General features: G+C 45.2%; 1 protein-coding gene across 1 annotated transcript in view; it reads left to right on the top strand.

Annotated features, from left to right (window-relative positions):
* LOC119402514 (exocyst complex component 5) overlaps window positions 1–19447 on the top strand; it is a 154241-nt gene that overhangs the window by 20641 nt on the left and 114153 nt on the right. Inside the window, exons 3-4 of the mRNA XM_049418683.1 lie at window positions 11092–11292; window positions 13746–13810. Of these exons, the coding sequence (XP_049274640.1) occupies window positions 11092–11292; window positions 13746–13810 (266 nt within the window). The remainder of the gene's footprint in view (window positions 1–11091; window positions 11293–13745; window positions 13811–19447) is intronic.

Raw genomic sequence — 19447 nt, 5'->3', positions numbered from 1 at the left:
TCCCTGTGTCTTCCACATCAGCAGACGCTACCATTTCCGCCTTGAGAATGGCATTCGCCCAGAACGGCCTCCCTGACATCATAGTTTCGGACAATGGTCCTGCTTTTACCAGTGCACAGTACCTGGACTTCTTGACTCGAAATGGAATACGTCGCATGCTGGTACCGCCGTATCACCCTGCGTCCAACGGTGCCGCAGAGCGAGCAGTACAGACTGTCAAAAACAAACTCAAGAAATCTGGGTCGGGCAACTTCCAAACACAACTGTCCCGGTTCTTATTCCACTACAGGACTATACCTCACGAAGTAACGGGTCGGCCACCGTGCGAACTCCTGACAGGGAGAGCCTTCAAGACACCGTTGAATGTCTTGCGGCCAAGCCTGCAGACGTCGGTACTTCTAAGGCAACTTAAGCAGAAGTTGTATGCCGACAGAGGATCCCGGCCAACTCCGTCATTGCAACCAGGAGACAGCGTGTATGCGCGAAACTTTCGACAGGGAGCACCATGGGTGCGGGCCAGTGTTGTCGACGTCACCCCGCCGTCGGCCCGCGTCATTCTCGACTATAGGTCTATATGGCACCGACACGGTGACCACTTGCGTCTTGCCCAGACAGGGCCACCGGGTACATCTGAAACGAATGCGCTTCACCATGCTAGTGCTGCGGCCATACCACAATGGGAACAGCCTCCTCTCCTTGAATCAACTGTTCCGGACATGCCGGAGCAAGAGGCTGTCGAGCCGGCTACAAGTTTGCCTGAGAGGGGCTGTGCCATAAACACTGACATTACTGCAAGCAGCAGTGGTGTTCATGTGGGGAGTGACTCTTCCGTGGCTGCGCCTTGCACACCAGTGTTAAGACGCAACAACAGGTCGAGGAAACCAGTGCTTAGGTACTCCCCGTAGTTATTCTTCTTAAAAGGGGAGGAGTGTCACAATGTAATGGCTAACATGCAGTGCCCTCGCGCGGCTCTGTTGCTTTGTGTGTTGTGGCGTCACGCCTGAGGACTGAAAGATGGGGACGCGGGAAAATAAAGAGTTAGTTTGTTTTGGGCTCTCGTAGCGCTATGTCTTATTTTTCTGATCTAGTCTCCGGCTATCTCCCGGCCATCTGCACGTGTATCAGGGTGCTTCATGGCCAGAAACACTCGACAGTGAAAGGGTTAAAGGGGCCCCACACCCAAATTTAGCACGCCGAGTTTTACATTGCAACACGTTCCTTGTATCGTCTTGAGATGAATGCAAAAAGAATGTTAGAGGTAGACACATGCAAACTAAAGTTGCTGAACTTACAAATTCAAAATAAAAGCAGGCGACAAAAATCGACATACCCTTCCGTGTTTCACTCACCCAGTGAGGTGTCAATCTGGTTTGTCTGGTTCCAATTAAAATGTGGGTTACATTTTGTCATACCAGAAACCTGCAGGGCATAGTGGCGTTCCTGCTGCACTTTTTGATGGCTTCACTGTCACGGATTCGGGAGGTCCCGGGTGATAGGCTCAGTCAAGACTTGTTTATTGGCACAACACAACACATTTATGAAACAAACAAGCATCACTCTGAAAATATACAAATATACAAAAATGATCAGTAACTGCGAACTGATTCACACAAGCAATGAAGTCTATGCTCTTATATCTAAACCGTCCTACTTCTTGAATAGTTCATCCACTTGACTTCTAACTGCTGATGCATTAGGCCAGCCTTACTTGGTGACGTTGACTTGCTCATGGCTTAAGTCCATTCTGTCACCTCTCTTGTTTGGCATCTGCCTGGCCAAAGATGACCTCGCCAATCATGGAGTTCAGTCTGTTGTCCGATGCGTCGTTCGTCGCCTGTGCGTGCAGGCCGATGACGCAAGTAGCCTTTAGGGCCATAAGCCTAGCTTCGTCGTCAGCTCGCTCACCCGGTGTGGTGTTCCACGTGGAGTTAAGAGACGACTCTATCCTGACAAATAGGAGATCAAAACTAGTCAGAAACGATGAGTATTGGTAAATTCTGTGTTTTGCCATAGAGAGAATGAATGGTCTCTCTCCGATACAGAAATGCAAGATACAGTGTATTGATTGTATCATTGCAAAATACGTGGTAATAATTGCATTATGCAAAATACGGTCTATTGATTGTATCATTGCTATTTTATATCGTCTAAACCTGCACAAGTACGTCTGCTTCTGCTGCTCTTTGTTTTCTATATTTCTATAGCACCCAGAATAGCTTGAATGACAGCTTCTGATGTGAGGCATAGTGTGAGAACCCTTCCCATGTGTCTTGTTACATTCCCGTGAGAATGTGTTATCACTAGAGGCCGGATTTTTAGGCACTAAAAAATGGGCAGGCAAAACGTTTTAGGCCTCCAATATCGTAAATATAGGCACAATACGTTTTTACAGAAATGGAAATAATTTCAAGGCAAGGCGTGTGCAACGTCTATTTACGACAGGAAAACAAAAAAATGTTATTATTTAAGGTGGTACACAGGCACCGACAGTTGAGCGTAGCCGTGCAAGTGTCCTTTGTCCGCCACGCCTTGCAGAACACGGTCTCTCCGCTTATTCTGTAGCATGGTGAGTCAAGTGTCCACTGTCAAATCAACACACTCCTGTGTGCCTTTCTTTTTGGCATGACAGAGAAGGGTAGAGCAGGAGCCGACATCCAGATCGCTAAACGACCACAACGAAGGGATTCTTCCTATTGGCTGGGTCGAATCGCGTAGCACCAGTTTGTCCCCTGGCGGTGAACACCTTAAAAAGTAAATCACAAACTTCACAAAGCCGCGCTAGCATGTCTACAATATGACACGCAGCTGTTTTTGAGGTGGCTTTAACACTAAAAGTTCACAAGGAAAGGACCATTTGGGATTTGTTTTTTGCCACACCTTGCCATGGTTTCGCCACACTGCTATGCGCGAGGTCGATCAAGGCTTCTTCGTTGAAGCATTCCGCATGATACTTTCCCTAGAGGACCATAATGCTTGTGACGTGTTCGAGTGAATAATACTGCACGACACTGGGCAGAAAAAACTAAAACCATATGCCACACTGAGCATCTTTGCTCATCGGCCAATGCAGAAGGAATGGCTGCAAGTGAATGAGGGGGGACGAGTGTTCACAGCAAACTTCCCAAAGAAAAAGTTTGTTATTAATTCCTGTAATAAAACCCAGATTTAAATAAGTGCTCTTTTATTATCTTGCATCTCTACAAAAAGCCACCTATCTCAGCTTTTCTCGTTATTAATATGGTTTTAGGGCCTGTAGGAGTACACATACCTCAAATTTATTCGAAGTTGCATTGGGTAACATTTCAACATACATTTATATCTGCGGGGCGTGGAGGCGGCGGAAGCAGTAAAAGGGGGACAGCTTTGAATGAATGTATTTGTTTAAAAATCAGATAAACATTAAAATGGGCGAGACACTAGCGGGCATGCTATATTTCCTAGATCTTGAAAGGTTCTCTGGTTGCTGATATTCCACACATGCAGTGCAACTCTTTCTCCTGAGTAAACCTATTATAGTACTTTATAAACAAAATAAGCTTGGTTAAAAATACCGTGTAACCGTTTGAATACTTCTGAATGCTGACAAATGTAACGAAAGGAATAATAGCGTATATTTTGCACTGCGCACTACAGGAGCACTGGGTGCCTAGTGAGGTTTCACAATGTAGCAGTAAGCTCGCAACCTGCCTATTTTTTTTTTTTCGAACTAGAAAACGAGCACGATTAGCTAACCCATACATCACCTCTACTTCAAGTTACCCTGAATTTCAAAACATGCGAAGAAGTAAATGTTCTGGGGGACTGGTGCTGCTTCGGAAACTAATGCGTTTTATTTCAGCATTTAACGTGCTCCGGCCTCAATAAATCTATTTTCCCTGTGGTTCAGTGGTTGCTGAGGCCACAAATGTTAACACTTAAACAGTTCAAGTGCGGGGTGAGTTCGGTTTCAGGTGTCCGCAAGATGCACGGGAGCGAGCGGCGCCTCGTCTGCTAGCGCTGCTCCTTGGACCCCTCGAGAGGGCACGCGAGTGGTTGTTGCTACCTTTGAAAAATAGAGGAGCCTGGGCGCACCCTGAGGACGAGTACAGAGAGAAAGAAAAACATTTTAATGTTTGCACTAAGTTGAGCCAAGCCTGCTGAAAAAAAAATTCTTCACGAGGCAGGATTTGAACCTGCGGCGTACCCTCGATCCGAAGGCGAGCATCCTAGCTGTTTGGCTATCCAGGCACGCTAGCAGAGCACAGCATAGCCTTGTATAGTATGGTGTAGCAAAAGGATGGGAAAGGGAAGTGGGTGTGAGGAGGAGAGATGGGATGGTGAGGAGGAGGGGAGAGAGTAAAGCTTAGCACAGAACAAATGAGAAAGAGGGAAACAGAGAAATGCAAAAAGAAAGAGAGAGAAAAAAAATCTACTGTTACAAATTAAAGGGAGAAAGCATGTCGGTCTCGGAGGATTTCTCGGCCGCCACTAGAGAAGTTCGAAAGTGTCTCTGGGATAGTACGATTGATATCGGGAGAGGTGGGACAAAAGTGAAACTGATACACGATAAAATAAAAATTGGCAGTGAATTGTAACTATTGGCAGTGAAAATTGGCAGTGAAATATAACTAAAAATACTCGAGTACCAAGCAATCTGCGCTGCAGAAACAATCGGACAATGGACCGTCAGGTTCGCGCCGGCGCGGGAGCTGTGCAATAAAACAAAAGCCGCAAAAGTACTTTCCGATGTCTTAACCTAAATGCCCGAAGTATACTATTAAAGAAAACAGCTGAGCTTGAAAGCATAGTTATTGCCCACAGCTCCCATGTAATAGTTATTACGGGAACGTGGCTTCACGGCGACTTAGGTGACTCAGAAATCGTACCGCATGGATACCATACGTACTGCAAGGACCGCGACTCCCACAGCGGCGGCAATGCTATTTTGTACATGGACTCGTTGCACGTTACAAGACTGCCGGATATCATCAGTGTTGAGTGCGTACTGGTTCACTTTCATGAATTTTATTTGGTAATTGCAGGTTTTTACCTAACAGGGGATTTCTTAAGGCGCTTAACGAGTTCGTGTGCAAGAACTAACCTTGTACTAACTGGTGACTTTAACGGGGATGTTCCTGAAGCACTTTGTGTTTCCCTTCGTTGACATTGTTTTATTACATGGCTTAACACAATTAGTAAAAGCACCTACAAGGATACTAGGTTATAGCCACTCAGTTTTGGATCTTTTCATTATTAGTGACAGTGTTCTTGATCGCGACCCGAAAGTTGACATATTCAGAGGTGTCTCGGACCACACATTACTGTGCTTCAATCTCAAAGTCAAATTTCGATCTAGACTGGAAAAAAAGGAGTGTATTGTACCTGTGTTCACATGTGCTTGGGACGTCATTATATTAGATGCTCTGGATAGTTCTTTTTCTTTGTTTGAATCATTTTATGAATCGGATGCAACCTCTGTTGAACATATGTGGTGCTTTTTTAAAAACCTTGTGCTTACTTGTGTAAAAAGCATTGTTCCACACAAACGTAAGTTGCAGCGTGCACATAATCCATGGATGACGAAAGAGATTGCATGTCACTAACGTAAGTTAAACGGGGCAAAAAGGCAGCACAGACGGCATCCGTGTTCAGGTGGCTCAGATAAGATATTGGAGATATGCGAGCAGCTAAAAAACAGCATTAAGAAGGTCAAAGATTTTTACGAACACGTTTGCCTTAAAAACTTTCTCATAACTTCACCAGAAAAAGTTTGGCGACACATTTTGCCAAAAAAGAAACCTCCGCCTCCTCTATCGGTCGATGGTATCCCTATGACGGATAACGTAGTAATTGCTGAAGTGCTTAATGCTTATTTTGGTTCTGTGTTTCTCGTTGACGATGGCTGCACATTGGAATTTAACCAATTTGATAACTTAGAACCTATTGAAAATGTGTGTATATCTGAAGAAGGCATACTTACGCTGTCGCTAAAATTAGATGACAAGGAATCGCCAGGCATAGATGGTATACCGAATACATTTCTAAAACGTTATGCAGAATGGTGTTCAAGATGTTTGTGTCTATTATGAGATGATTCACGGTCACTGACCAAGTCGGATGAGATGATCTGACGTTTCGGAACCGCATACGGGTTCCTTGTTCACTGAGCAGGACTCAGTGTCCGCTCAGGACACTGAACAGGTTCCTTGTTCACTGAGCAGGATGTCTATTATTTAAAGGAGTCCTGACACAAAAATTTTCGCCCCGCGTTTTTTTGCTGCAATGTGTTGCTGGGGGCCTGTTAATCATAACACGGCACATCGCTTGCTGCAGCGTGCGACAGATAATTAATTACAAGCTCCTCATTACCAACACAGCCTCAGTTTCGGTTTGACAGAGCTCCAAAAACGACAAGCTGCCGGGTGAAACTATCACCACCTAGCGAGTGAAACGCTCGGTCACGTGAGCACACAGAACAGTGACGCATTTCCGCACGGTCTGTCGTCGTCGGGCTCATTGTCGTCTGATGGCGACGATTTTCTTGCGGCGGGGATGGAAGGAATTTTCGACGTGGCGAATCACTTCAGGTTTGACCCGCTGGCGAGGAGCGATTCGTCGGGAAGCGCGTCAAAACAGAAATGGCGGCTACGACGTCATCATAACCTGTACCAGCTGCAACGGTTATGTACGGCAAGTAGGGGGGTCACCTCGGGTCACCTCTGAGGGTGTCAATGCACCAGGTGCGGCCTATAATGCTGGATCGCGCTCGCGAACTTCAAATTCATATAAAATACCTTCCAAGCTTTATTCGCTGTCGATATTTTGCATATGGTACACGCACGTACACGGGAATCGATCCAGCAGGCTCTCTCGGCCGCAAAATTTTGTGCCAGTACCCCTTTAAGAAATCCCTGTCTAAAGCGGAACTTCTCAGTGACTGGAAGTACGCAAAAATCACCCCTATCCCTAAAACAAGCGCACCGTCAGATGCGTCATCCTACAGGCCAATTTCCTTATTATGCACATGCGCAAAGCTGCTAGAGCACATCATTTTTAAACATGTATCAACTTTTCTTGAAGATGAATGCTTAATTGGTTCCTTTCAGCATGGTTTTCGCCGTGGTTACTCTACAGTTACTCAGCTCATTCAAACTGTCCATGACACAGCAGCGGCCCTAGACAGAGATAATCAGGTTGACATTATATTTCTAGATTTCGAAAAGGCATTCGACGGAATTGCTTATCGCAAATTATTATTGAAGCTATAGCCAATACTGAAGAACGCCACATTAATAGCTTGGATAGAAGCCTACCTTTCATGTAGAGGTCAAGCCATGCCCATTGACGACATAACTTCGCGTGCCATTTCAGTACTTTCAGGCATCGCGCAAGGGTCTGTTCTTGGTCCCCTCTTTTTTCTCGTGTACATCAATGACATCGTTCAGAACATTCCCTTTAAAATAAGGCTTTTTGCTGACGATTGTATTATATATTGCGAAGTTACTACATGCAACGACCAGCTTTTATTAAATGAATCCTTGTGCCTAATTAAAACGTGGTGCGCAGATTGGCAAGAGACCATCAACAAAAAGAAAACGTGGCAATGATAATTAGTCGCAAAAAGTACCCAATAACATTCCGTTAATGTTTTGATAATCAACCTCTTGCAGTAGTAAACAACTATAAGTATTTGGGAGTCATCATCTCTCACGATCTTAGGTGGAACAACCATATTGACTACATACAAGGGAAGGCGATGAAAAAACTCGGATACTTAAGGAGGCGCGTGAGTAAGTCTACACCAGAAAGTAAGCTTTTAGCGTATAAAACCTTTATTCGGCCACTGCTGGAATGTTGTGCAGCTGTATGGGATCCACATACAAAAAGAAACGTTTCAATATTGGAAAAAATACAGAGGAAATCAGTTAGGTTTATCTATAATAAATACAGCTGGCAGGCATCACCTACATCTCTCCTAAAAAAAGCTCAGCTCGAGAAACTAGGAACTCTGCGATACCGTGAGCGAATGAAACTCATTTATCTCCTTTATCATGACAGTTAGGTATCGGAAAGGATACCTATCTAAAAGATGCTCACGGGCGGCCTACTTGGTCCTATCATACTAAAAGAGTAGCTGAGTTTTCTTCTCACCAACACATTTCAGTATTCTTTTTTCCCGAGAACTGCAAGTAATTGGAATTCACTTCCCTCAGCTGTCGTTATCATGTTATCTACAGGTCTTTCAATCCATAACATGTAGCTCTGACGTAGCTCATGAACCTTGATGATGTTGTCACATGTATATGCATATATCTACTCACTAGGCTTTTTGCTGTTATAGTATTTAGTAAAATATATTGCTGCGTCTATTTTGCACATGTTTGTTGTATCTTGTTTTTTTTTTTCTATTTTGATTCAATGTTTGTCTTGATGCTCAGCTGTAACATTCCTCTCTATGTATTCACTAAATGATGCTTTGGTGAAATCTACGCCTTGTGTGTGTATAATATATCCATTTTTTTTTACTGACTTGTAATGGCTTGTAACTACTCCTGCCTAAGATCTGAAATCCAAATCGGCAGTATTCTAATAAATAAATAAATAAATAAATAAAAAGATAGAGCAAGAGAAAAATTCTTGCCGAAAAAAATTCTTCACGCCCACTGACGGAGACATTGTGCGCAACCCCCTTTCTATAGTGCATAGCCTGGCTGCACCCAGTCGTGTCTGGGAAGTCATGGGGTGTCCAAAGAAAGTGCATAACGTACTCCCGAGCTGGAAGCTGTGCTTCACTGTGCCAAGTATTGCACGACTTAGTAGAAGCATTAAAATTTTGTTCGTTCTTCTTTTGCTCTTCACTCTCCCCTGATGACGCTCCACAATTTCGCATTCGCCGACCGCTCACACCTGCTCAGCGCGATGGTGTATGCTCGCCGGCATGTCTCATTTTGCTGCTGCTAGTGGTTGCTTCTGGGAGTTGGTTGAACTAGAGGACTAGGTTGAACCCCATAGAGTTCCGAACAGTCAGTGTTGCTTGGCAACATGAATAATAGGCTCAAACTGCACCGGGAAGCAAAACTTAAAGGGAAGCTGAAGCACTTAAAAAAAAAAGACTTTGGAATGTGTAATCATAGTTTGATCCCTGCTGAATTCGAAAACCAATGTAAGAGTTCACAGAATTGAACGTAAATAGCATTTCTTGGCAAAAAACAGCGGCTGCAGCCGCAGGGATTCTTGAGCTGCTGAGCGAAAGCGGTTATTTCATCTTCGATGTGCCGCATCATCGGCGCCATCAGCTCTGTTAAAGTGCGGCTTTCGCAATCAGTTCCACCAACGTGCTCAGCCGGAACTAGTCACGGAGGCCACGGTTGGAGATACGACAGTGCTGCGTGCCTTTGCCAAAACTACCGACTATGACATAGTTCCGGTTAGTTCGTTTCCACGCCCACACTTTCGGCGCGTTCGCATGGGCGGAGCAAGACGAACTTTTCTTTGCGTATTTTAAAGCTCCTGCTGCCACAACAGCGGAAAAATATTACGCCATTGTTGACGATAATGTTGGTCCTTGTTAACAACAAAGTTTTACCGAATTCTAAAACCACTTCAGCTTCCCTTTAAGGTTAAATAGTGTTCATAGAGGCGCCAGTTTAGAAAAGAGGCATTTATAGGCACTTATAGACATGTAGGCGCATACGCCAAAAATAGGCATTTATAGGCACTATAGAAACACTATAAAAGCCCTCCTCTAATTCATGCTCACATATCAAAGCGGCACGATAGGAGTGCCAGGAACGAAATAGGCATTTGCCTAAAATCCGGTCTCTAGTTATCACACCATAAGAAAAAGTGGCTCTCGGTTGTTGTTGTCAGCTAAAACAGGAGCAGTGCAGTAATAAATAGCGCATAGCCGCAGGCAGCCAACACCTAATACCAGATGTGCCTCATTTGTTTCATAGAAACTCTTATTGCATTTTGTTTCAAAATGCACAGATCAGCTTGTATTGTACCAAGGAACTAATCTAGTAGCTTCTATTCTGTAAACAACACACATTCGTAAGCACAATTTGTGTGGTGGTTCATGCAGTCAGCTAGCCTCTAAAATTGGCTGATGGTATTTTTAAGGCACCAAGATTGTGTCTATGATTATTTGTTTATGGTTCATGTTGGGGCCTTAAAAGAGGAAGGACAATGCATGACTTTCTTCTTTATGTGCCGCTTTAAGGAGCTCATTTCGCAAAAATTCCAGTGTCGGCGTCGGGGGTTGTGAGCGAAAAATCAGTGTTGTCTGTGAGCGAAAAATTGAGAAAGATGCAAATAAAATAAATAAAAATCTTCGGTTCGAATGGGAATTGAACCCAGGCCTTCTGTGTGGCAAGTAGGTGTTCTACCACAGAACCACGCTGTTGCTTGAAACTGTTTCGGAAGAAAACATTATGAATGTCATGTAGTGGGAGGTGTTTTCTTAACGCATGTAATATTTTATGGCAGAAGTGTAGAATTGCGCCAGGTGTCAAGACATGTGAATTGCGCACCAAGTGGGTGTTTTAGAGGCCCACACATTACAAAGCGTTCAGACATATTTAACCATAATCAGCAGCAAAAGCATCAACAAAGTTGGCAGCTGCGTAGGTTCACATGTTGCCTTACGGACGCGTAGTGGGCCCTTTGCAAAAGGAAGAATTATGGCCTAGTGGGCACTTCGCAACTGTACTTGCAGTAAGCATTCTAGGATAGTTTCAAGCAGCCAATGTTACGTGCACAGACATTCGTTTCTTTGCGGCACGGGTGAGGCGTCCACCGAGAACCAAAGCAGGCTAGTGATTGAGAAGGTGATGCGCACGTTACGCTATTGCGTTTTCCCCTGAAGGCGAGGCTGAAGCATCTTTTGTCTCACTGAACAACCTGGTTCATGTTTCTCCTGGCGTTTATGCTTGTTTTTCTATGCAGCAGCTCGGTTCAAATCTGTGGAAGCATTAACTTGTGCATTGTGTGAGCTGTCAGTTTTTAAATATACTGTCGCATTTAATAGTACACGTGCCTTGAAGCTTACTGAAGCGGTTACAAAGTGACATTCCTGGGGTATCTGACGTAGCCACTTTGTTTTGAATGCAGTCCTCGTATGCCACGTACAAGGAGCTGGATTCGCAGATTGGCTATGTGGCAATGAAGGTGGTGCACTTGGGAGATCTCCTGGAAAGTGTGAACACACCCCGTTCACGTGCTGTCGAGGCACAGAAGCTGATGAAGCACTTTGCAGAGTTTCTTCGCCCAGAACATGGGTCGCACACGGGCATCTTCCATGACCCAGCCAAGGTAATGGTTTATCTCTGGGTTTCTTAATGGCAAAGATGAGTGAACAAATTGTGGGCTAATTTAGCAGCCTTGGGAGGAGTTCTTGGGAGCATCGCGCCGCATCTGTAGGGGACGAAACCATGACCGTTAGCGACGCAGTCTGAGTGTCTGCGCATTTCTGAAAGGCGAAAACCAAGTCGGTGTTTGTCACGGCGGACGAAGCAATGAAGATGCAGTCACTGTTGATGCGATCAACAATACCAGTTAATCATCCTAGTAAAAATTAAGCTAGTTTGCCACCACCACTGAAGCCTTGATTGCCAACAACGTGATGGATGGCAACCACGCTTTTCCGAAGACTAGGTGACCAACGCGGTGTCACAGGCGCAGGGGTAATTTGTAAACACAAAATTTTTGTGATTTTGTACTGATAGCAACCGCAATGCAGACTGCAATATTACCAGTGGAGTATTTGTTGCATATTTGCTGGGTTGGCATTTAACAGCTTTCACTTTTTGCAGTGATTCATTCCTGATCTCACCCTATGAGAGTCATTTTCACACGAGAGCAGAGCTTGCCTGCAGTCAAAGTGGGGTTGATGTAATTTGAGCCGCTGCTGCTATGCATTGTCTACTCAAGTTTGCTAAGCATTCCAAGATAAAGCTTGCCGCACCATGCAACCTGGCTACGCATTTGTTGTTTTGGAACAGCTCCTTTGTGATTATGTTGCATATGATTATTTTCAATGACCTGTATGTGATTTGCAGCACAAAAGTAATGGTTTTGGCCGCTAGGCTGAGTTGGTCACATTTGATGCATTATAACTTGTTAGCAACTAAAATAATGCGACGTTTTTTTACGCAGAGTGGTGGCAGTGTTATAGGCTTCAGAGTGATCTTTAAAAAAAGAATTTTAGAATGGCGTTTTTGAGAAAAGTATTTTCAAACTTTGGCATCTTTGGTAAACCACATACGCTTTGGCACAATTTTGAAGTATAAGGGGGAGCGTGGCAACCATGAAAATTATTTAGAAGAAAGTGCAAATATTGATATGTACAGAGTGTTATCATCCTGAGTTTAACTTATCTGCCGCAATACCTGAAATACAGGTATTTTGTGCCATTTGCCATGTTCGTGATTTTTTTTTACTCAGAAGTACTCTGACAGCAAAGGGAAATAAAACACAGTCAAATTCGACTATATCGAACTCGGGTAAGTTGAATTATTCCTTTTGTTAACTATCTTCAAACACAACAGTGCTTTAACATCAATGCATTGGAAAATTTACATCTACATCAAACAAAAATAGCCGGAACACTTGACATATAGAAGGTGGTGCAGTGCGAAACACCTCAAGAAGCTGGCTTTTCCTCATAGAAGTAGACTTTTTCGCTTACATCTGGGAGAGTGAGCGGTGTGACTAGGAGGGCGCCGCCTACCAAGACTATCAAGGCTACTACTATACTACCAAGACTGGAACCGCTAGCCTCTCCAAGTAGACTACCGCTTGCCATTTTGTGCTTTCTCCCAAGATTCCTCGTCTTTGGGCCCGTCGGTTCGTCGTGTGGGGTCGCTGTTCGCTTCTCTGTTCCCTTCGGTAACGCAATGACTCCGATAAAATGGAAGAACTTGGCTGTTCTCCGTTAGGCTGGCCATAATGAACACAGTCAAACGTACAGAAAAGAAGTCTGACATTGCAACTGCGTACATTCCAAGAAGCATGCTGACTATGATATTGAAAAAGAATACCAACATTAGGGCCAGGGCAGGCTAGAGGCTACCGGGAGCCGACCAGTACACACACCTGTGTATGAAGGCGTTTAGGTGCTGCTTACATCAATACTGCATTTTCTCAAACTCTCCCCTGCCTATAACCCACACCCACAACTACAAACTGTGGAAACATGAAAACTAAATAAAAGCCCACCCTGTATTGCCACGAAGCCAAACTTTTCACTTAATTTTGTGCCAGAAATAAGGCTAGTTCTTTAAAAGTTTTATATAGAATCATACGATATGTCAAACTAGTTCCCCCTTTTATTTTATGCGAGTTCGATACATGCGAGTTTGACTGTACTGATAAAATTGCATTCCAATTGTTCCTTGATGGAAATAAATATTGTGGCCAAGAAGTGTACCGTTTTTTCGCTAGGTGGGCTCAAAGTTCAGGAATTGCAAAATAAGTGTAACAATGTTTTTTGCAGTCAAAATTTATATTTTCTTTTATTTAGGCGAACAATTTTTTTTCCTCGGTAAAACGAACTTCAGTGTCATTGTTCAGGGTGTGATACCTATACCTATAGAGTAAACTTTATCAAAATCAGAAATGTTGACCAGGACATCATGTTCGTTCTTATCTGCATGCACCCAAAGTCACTTGTGACATGAGGAATGCAGAACACATAGTTGTGCTTACATTTTTCATTGAAAACTTTTCTCTTCGTCTCTCTCTCTTTTTTTTTTTTCTTTTTGCAGCTTCACGAAGCAGCTGACATTATCCAGAAACTTCATCTTATAGCTCAAGAGTTGCCTTATGGAAAGTATGACCTCTTTTTTATTGGTGTGCATTGTTACGTGTGAGTGCTATTCTGTGGAGGTAGCTGCAAGTTGGCGTTACCACTTGCCTTTGTCAAGAGCAAAGTAAGATATTCTGGCATATCCCGTGCCCTGTGGGAAACTGTGCTCTGCGAAGCAGTCAGCGAGCAGCTGCCTATTCTGCATTATTTGTCTTTGAGCCAAATGGCACAGTGTTGATCGACGTGTGTACAAATTGAGTAGTAGGATGCGGGACGCTGGCTCACAGGCAGATTGACTACCCTGTGAGGCCTAAGAGATAGTTAAAGGAGCACTGACACAAAACTTTTGCACCTTGTTTTTTTTTGTTGCAATAGATAGCTTATGATCCACTTATCACGGCTGCAAACATAGTTTGCGCGAGTGCACGACGGTTCTTTATTTAGAGACGTTTTTAGAGCGCCCAGTCGCAGTTTCGGTTTCAAAGAGCACCAAGCTAGGCAGCATCCTCCGGAGGACGGGAAAACACAGCTGGCAAAGTGAACACTCGAAATTGTGACGTAGGCGGCGCGCGAGCGTGGGTGCGGTGGGCGCCGAACTAGGTCAAGTGGCGCCAGCTATGGAGGATTAGAAGCAACTAACAAATGCGTAATCTATGTCCTCCGAGCATTCGGAAGCGCCCATCTCGACTCGCTAAGCTTACAGCATCGATTATTTGACTATGGCTCTCAAAAACGGCAACGAATCGGGACGAATACATTGCTGTCAAAGCTTAAGGACATGAATCTAAAGCAAATGGAAGCATCACTTCGGAACTTACACGTTACAGAGCGCACGGCGGCCACTTGATAGATTCGAAGTGGAAGACAACCGCTTTTGGCAGTGCTGCCATGTTTTTCGGAGGCGCGAATGCCTCGCCGGCGAAGCTTGCCGTGCAAGTTGGACAGCTCTCTCGCGTGCGGCGACGGCCGACGTTCTGCGGCACCGCGCCGATGCGGCAGGCTTGCCGCTAGCGTGAGCGGGCCATAACATCTGCCCACGGGCACGACGAGCGAACAGCAGAAGAGAGCACAACCAGCACACGAAAAGCCGCAGGCACGGAGGAAGAAATACGGCAGGATGCACACACAAACGCAACGGCACAACCAGCCACCAGCCAACACAAACTCGTGACGTAGGTTTGTTTACACATCCGCCGCGTTGATGTCGGCGTCGCGAAGCGCTCGCATCTCGCTCAGTCGCACGGCATGCACTTTAAAATTGATTTTAAATATGTTCTAGGCTATATTGGCCCTTGATATTTCGTAGACGTTGTGTACGGCTCCACATACATCTATTTCACTCATTATCTCACCTTCGGAATTTTGTGTCAGTGCTCCTTTAAACGTAATGTTTAAACTCACATTTGAGCGCATATGTCAGTTTTGAGGAGATTCACTCTATGTTGTGCTGACGGGCATATCATAATCACCAGCAGCATTTCTTGGTGCATTCTTGCAAGTTCAAGGAACGCTAGCGTATAAGTGGCAGAGTCACAGTAGTACGTGCATAATATTCATAGGAGCAGGTAGCCCAAACTGCATCCAACATTAGTCAGTGCTAGCCAAACTATCCAGCATTTGGCCAACATTAGCTAGTTACAGTTAAGTTTTCCAACACTAGGCTCTCTCACACAGCAGTAGCCAAGAGTTGCCAAACCATGGTTGGTTGTATGTAAGTAAATATATGTCATCGCAAGCATCATATCATGTCATTTATGGTATGTCATGGATATTGAGGTATGCCAGCTAAAGAATTGTCATTTCAGTCATACATTCTTGTCATGTCATTCATTGCAGCCCGTATCCACATTCTGGTGTACATATATATGTACACCAGAACAAAAACAAAAAAATTGTACAAGAACAAAAAAATTAAATTTATTCGACATTTATTCTACTGAAATTTATTTGAAGAGTGGTTTCCCCAGTCGAAACGTCGAATAAATATAATTTTTTTGGTTTTGTACATGTGTGCTTGCACTTCATATTCCTCATTAATCACCGGATCCAAGGAATGTAAACTTCGGCATGTATATATATAAAAGTTGACGAGGAGTAGTTTAATCCTATGTCAATACATTAGCCACCATCTACAAAGACTCCACAGCTGCCTTACTTCGCCACAAGAAAAGCAATAAAATTGCGATCAAAAAAGGAGTTAGATGAGAAGACATCTCCAATGTCGTTCACTGCGTGCTTGGAGGAATTACTTAAACAGCTAGACTGGGAAGAAGCAGGAATCAAGGTTAACGGAGAATGGCTGACCAACCTACGATTTGCTGATGACGTACTGCCCTTCAGTAATGATAGCAATGGATTTCAAAAAATGAGAGAGGGATTTAAAACGAGAAAGCATTAAAGTACGCCTAAAAATGAATATGATGAAAACAAAGGTCATGCTGAATAGCCTGGGCCTGTATTCTCAAACGGTTGCGAAATGCGATAGTATAGCGTTTGGTGACGTAGAATCTGATGCGTTCAATAACTGAAGGAACACTTGCCTGTGGTGTCATTGTTGCACTGGCCGTTGGCGTTACGAATGTCTCACAACATAGGAGTGAGCGTACTGTACGAGCGCAGAGCGACCAGGGTGCGGCGTTTTCGAGCGTATGCTGGCTTCTACGCAGTGGCCAGGCTTGGCTGTGGCTACTTGAAATATCAGGCGTGTTGAAAGTGCTTTCAACGTTCTTTTGTGCAATTGTTTAATGCACAGTATAATACAGTCGAACCCACTTATAACGATCCCATATATAACGATCTATCGGTTATAACGACCATATTTGGGTGCACTTACGATTTTCCTATGCTAACCATTGAAGCTGCGTCCACATATAGCGAACATTTTTCAAGGCCTCCTACTTTTACAATGAACACTTCAGACACGGTCGCGGTAAAAGTATGGCGCATACGAAGCGAAAAAAAGTTAAAACAGGCCTTCTAAAGCGTGAGAGGGGCGCGCGCTCGCGCGTGCCCCGCTCCAGTTTACTCGCTACTAAGATATTCCTGATCGGCGAGCACCGCACGCAGATTTCGGACGCTACGAGCGAGGTCGCTCACTCTCCAGCCTTTTTCTTCAGTGGCAGAATGGCAGTGATGAAAAAAAAAAAGATAGTAGGCAGCATGAAGCCTTGCGGTCAGCCTTCGCACGGCGACCTTTCCTCTCTGCAGCTACGACCGCCTCCGATGAATCAAACAATGCCTTGGAACGCAAGGAGGCATAAATGCAAGAAGTGATAACCGCGATAACTTTCCATCGCATAAAGGTTCACTGCATCCCTAAACTCGTCGTCGCCACAATGTGCCGCAAGTCTTCGGTAACGGCAGAGACCGGCCGATCGGTGATTACGACTTCCGCGCGATTGCGGCGATACCTTCGCGGATAAGCATCAGAAAAGAGCGAAGGCGAGGTGGCGGCCGTCGATGAACGTCCCATTATGACTTATAGCCGACAACCTTATCACAGTCATCTGTAGAAATCTGCTCGGCTGTGCGTGTGGCGTACGCCGTACGCTGCGGATTGACGGCGGTACGAGCGCGCCATGCTGCCGTTCGCAAGTTCGCCGCCGCCGCGTCGTGCGAGACCGCTTTAAAGTGCGCATCGCTTTGTAGAAACGAAAGTAGCTCGCTGTTGGCGCGGCCACCGAGAAACGTCGATGCACTGACAGCGAGCGTATACTGCGTGTTTGACTAGGTGACGGTTCAAGTGCGCCGCGCATCGTCGTGCAGGGCCGCGAGAGCATCGCGGAGACGTAGAGTGCGCGTTGCTTGCAAAATGCTTGTTTTCGCCGCGTTGAACGAAGAGGCTAGTCGCCGCACCCGTGCACGGTCCGGAGTGAAGCAAGCACGAAGAACGTACAAGCGCGCGCATACGGCATACAGCAAGCGGCCCGGCAGTGACTCCGCGAGCCGAGTAGGTGACGCGCTGCACGCAACTAGCCAGGGATGATCGGCTCCACGTGGCAGTACCGCGCTTTGGTGAAACGGTCTCGGCTCATTGCAAAGGCGGTTAATTCACTCGTGAGCACGCAGCGGGCGTCGCTTCACGACGCGAAAAGGCTTAGCTTGTCACCGAAGGGGTTGTTAGCACTTTAATAAAAGTGCAAAGAAAAAGAAAACGGCTTGGCTGCTAAGCGCACGTTTCTAAGGGCGAGTCCATATACAACGAACTACTGATATAGCGACCACTTTTCGCGATACTTTCGAGTTCGTTATAAACGGGTTCGACTGTATTTAAAGAATGCAACTTTGTGTGAAATGTATTTTTGTTGAGAGTTTAACGCGCCGTACTCGGAGAGCTGTAGTGTGGCGCTGCAACGATATCGCCTCAACATCTCAAACATGTTGCTGGCGCGCGATAAACCAAGCGAGCAATGCACAGTTCATGTTCCTGGAACGTTCAAACCACGAAAAAACACGCACTGGCGAAGAACGAGTACTGAAAACACCCCAGGTAATGCTCGCTGAAAGCTTCAGCGTAAAAAATGCTGCACACATCCACCGAGGATTGAATACTAGAAGCTACCGTCTATGTCACTGAAATGCTAGACTTCACCACCAACCGACGGTGATGAGGTGTGTTCGTTTATTCCAGGCACGTCAGGAGCGCCATAGAGCACCGTCTTGTCGACGGACATACTAGATGGCGCCCTTGCTTTTCCGGTTTTTCGCAATAGCCAATCAGCGCACCAAAGGCGATACTTTTGCGATCGTTTGAGAATACGGCCCCTGGCGAAAGAGTTCATGATTGGAAACCATAGAGTGGAGTGTATACAAGAATATGTATACCTAGGACAACTGCAAACAGGGGAGCCTAATCACGAAAAAGGAATTCACCGAAGAATAAGAATGGGCTGGAGCACAGTCGGCAGGCACTCCCAAATAATGTCAGAAAATCTTGCATTGTTATTAAAGCGAAAAGTATACACTGCATACTGCCAGTTCTAACAAAGCAACTAGAAAAAAAGTTGAGGATCATGCAACATGCAGTGGAATGCAAGATACAGTGAAATCTCGGTATAACGAACTTCAGGGGACCGCGGAAAAATGTTCGTTATTCTGAAAGGTCGTTATAGTGAAAGCCCAAAAATTTACCATAACAATAGAATTTCAGTAACGCAAACGTCCGACCTCTGCAACGGTACGTCTTGAACTCGTTTCTCACAACAATGCACACGTGAACGTCAGACAAGGCACGTTTATTTGAAATATCGTTTTTTGACGGGTGCAGCACAAACTGCGTTACGAACGATTCTAGACCGTCCGCATTTTTATGCGCCGCTTCGGTCGCTGTTCCGCTTTTTTCTATGAATATGCGGAGTTTCCTCAAGTAGTCCAACGCATCTGTGGCCGACACGGACTCGTCGCGATGTTCGGGTGCTACCGCGACATCGTCGTCCATGTCATCGCTGCAATCCTTTAAGGCCCAACTGCATGCACGCGAGTTTTGAGCGACGGCCGACGGGATTTGCTGTCGCAGAGGGCCATCCATCGCCGTCGTTTGTCGCGTCGCAGGTTTCTGGAAAGCCAGAAAACATCGCTTGTCGGCCGGAAGTGAGCGTGACGATATCCGGCAACATGGCAGCATCTCTGACCCTCGCTTCGGTTGCAATTTGCTCGTGATGC

Source organism: Rhipicephalus sanguineus, chromosome 8, assembly GCF_013339695.2.
Source record: "Rhipicephalus sanguineus isolate Rsan-2018 chromosome 8, BIME_Rsan_1.4, whole genome shotgun sequence".
NCBI lineage: Eukaryota > Metazoa > Arthropoda > Arachnida > Ixodida > Ixodidae > Rhipicephalus > Rhipicephalus sanguineus.
This window is presented reverse-complemented; position numbering and strand designations above follow the sequence as displayed.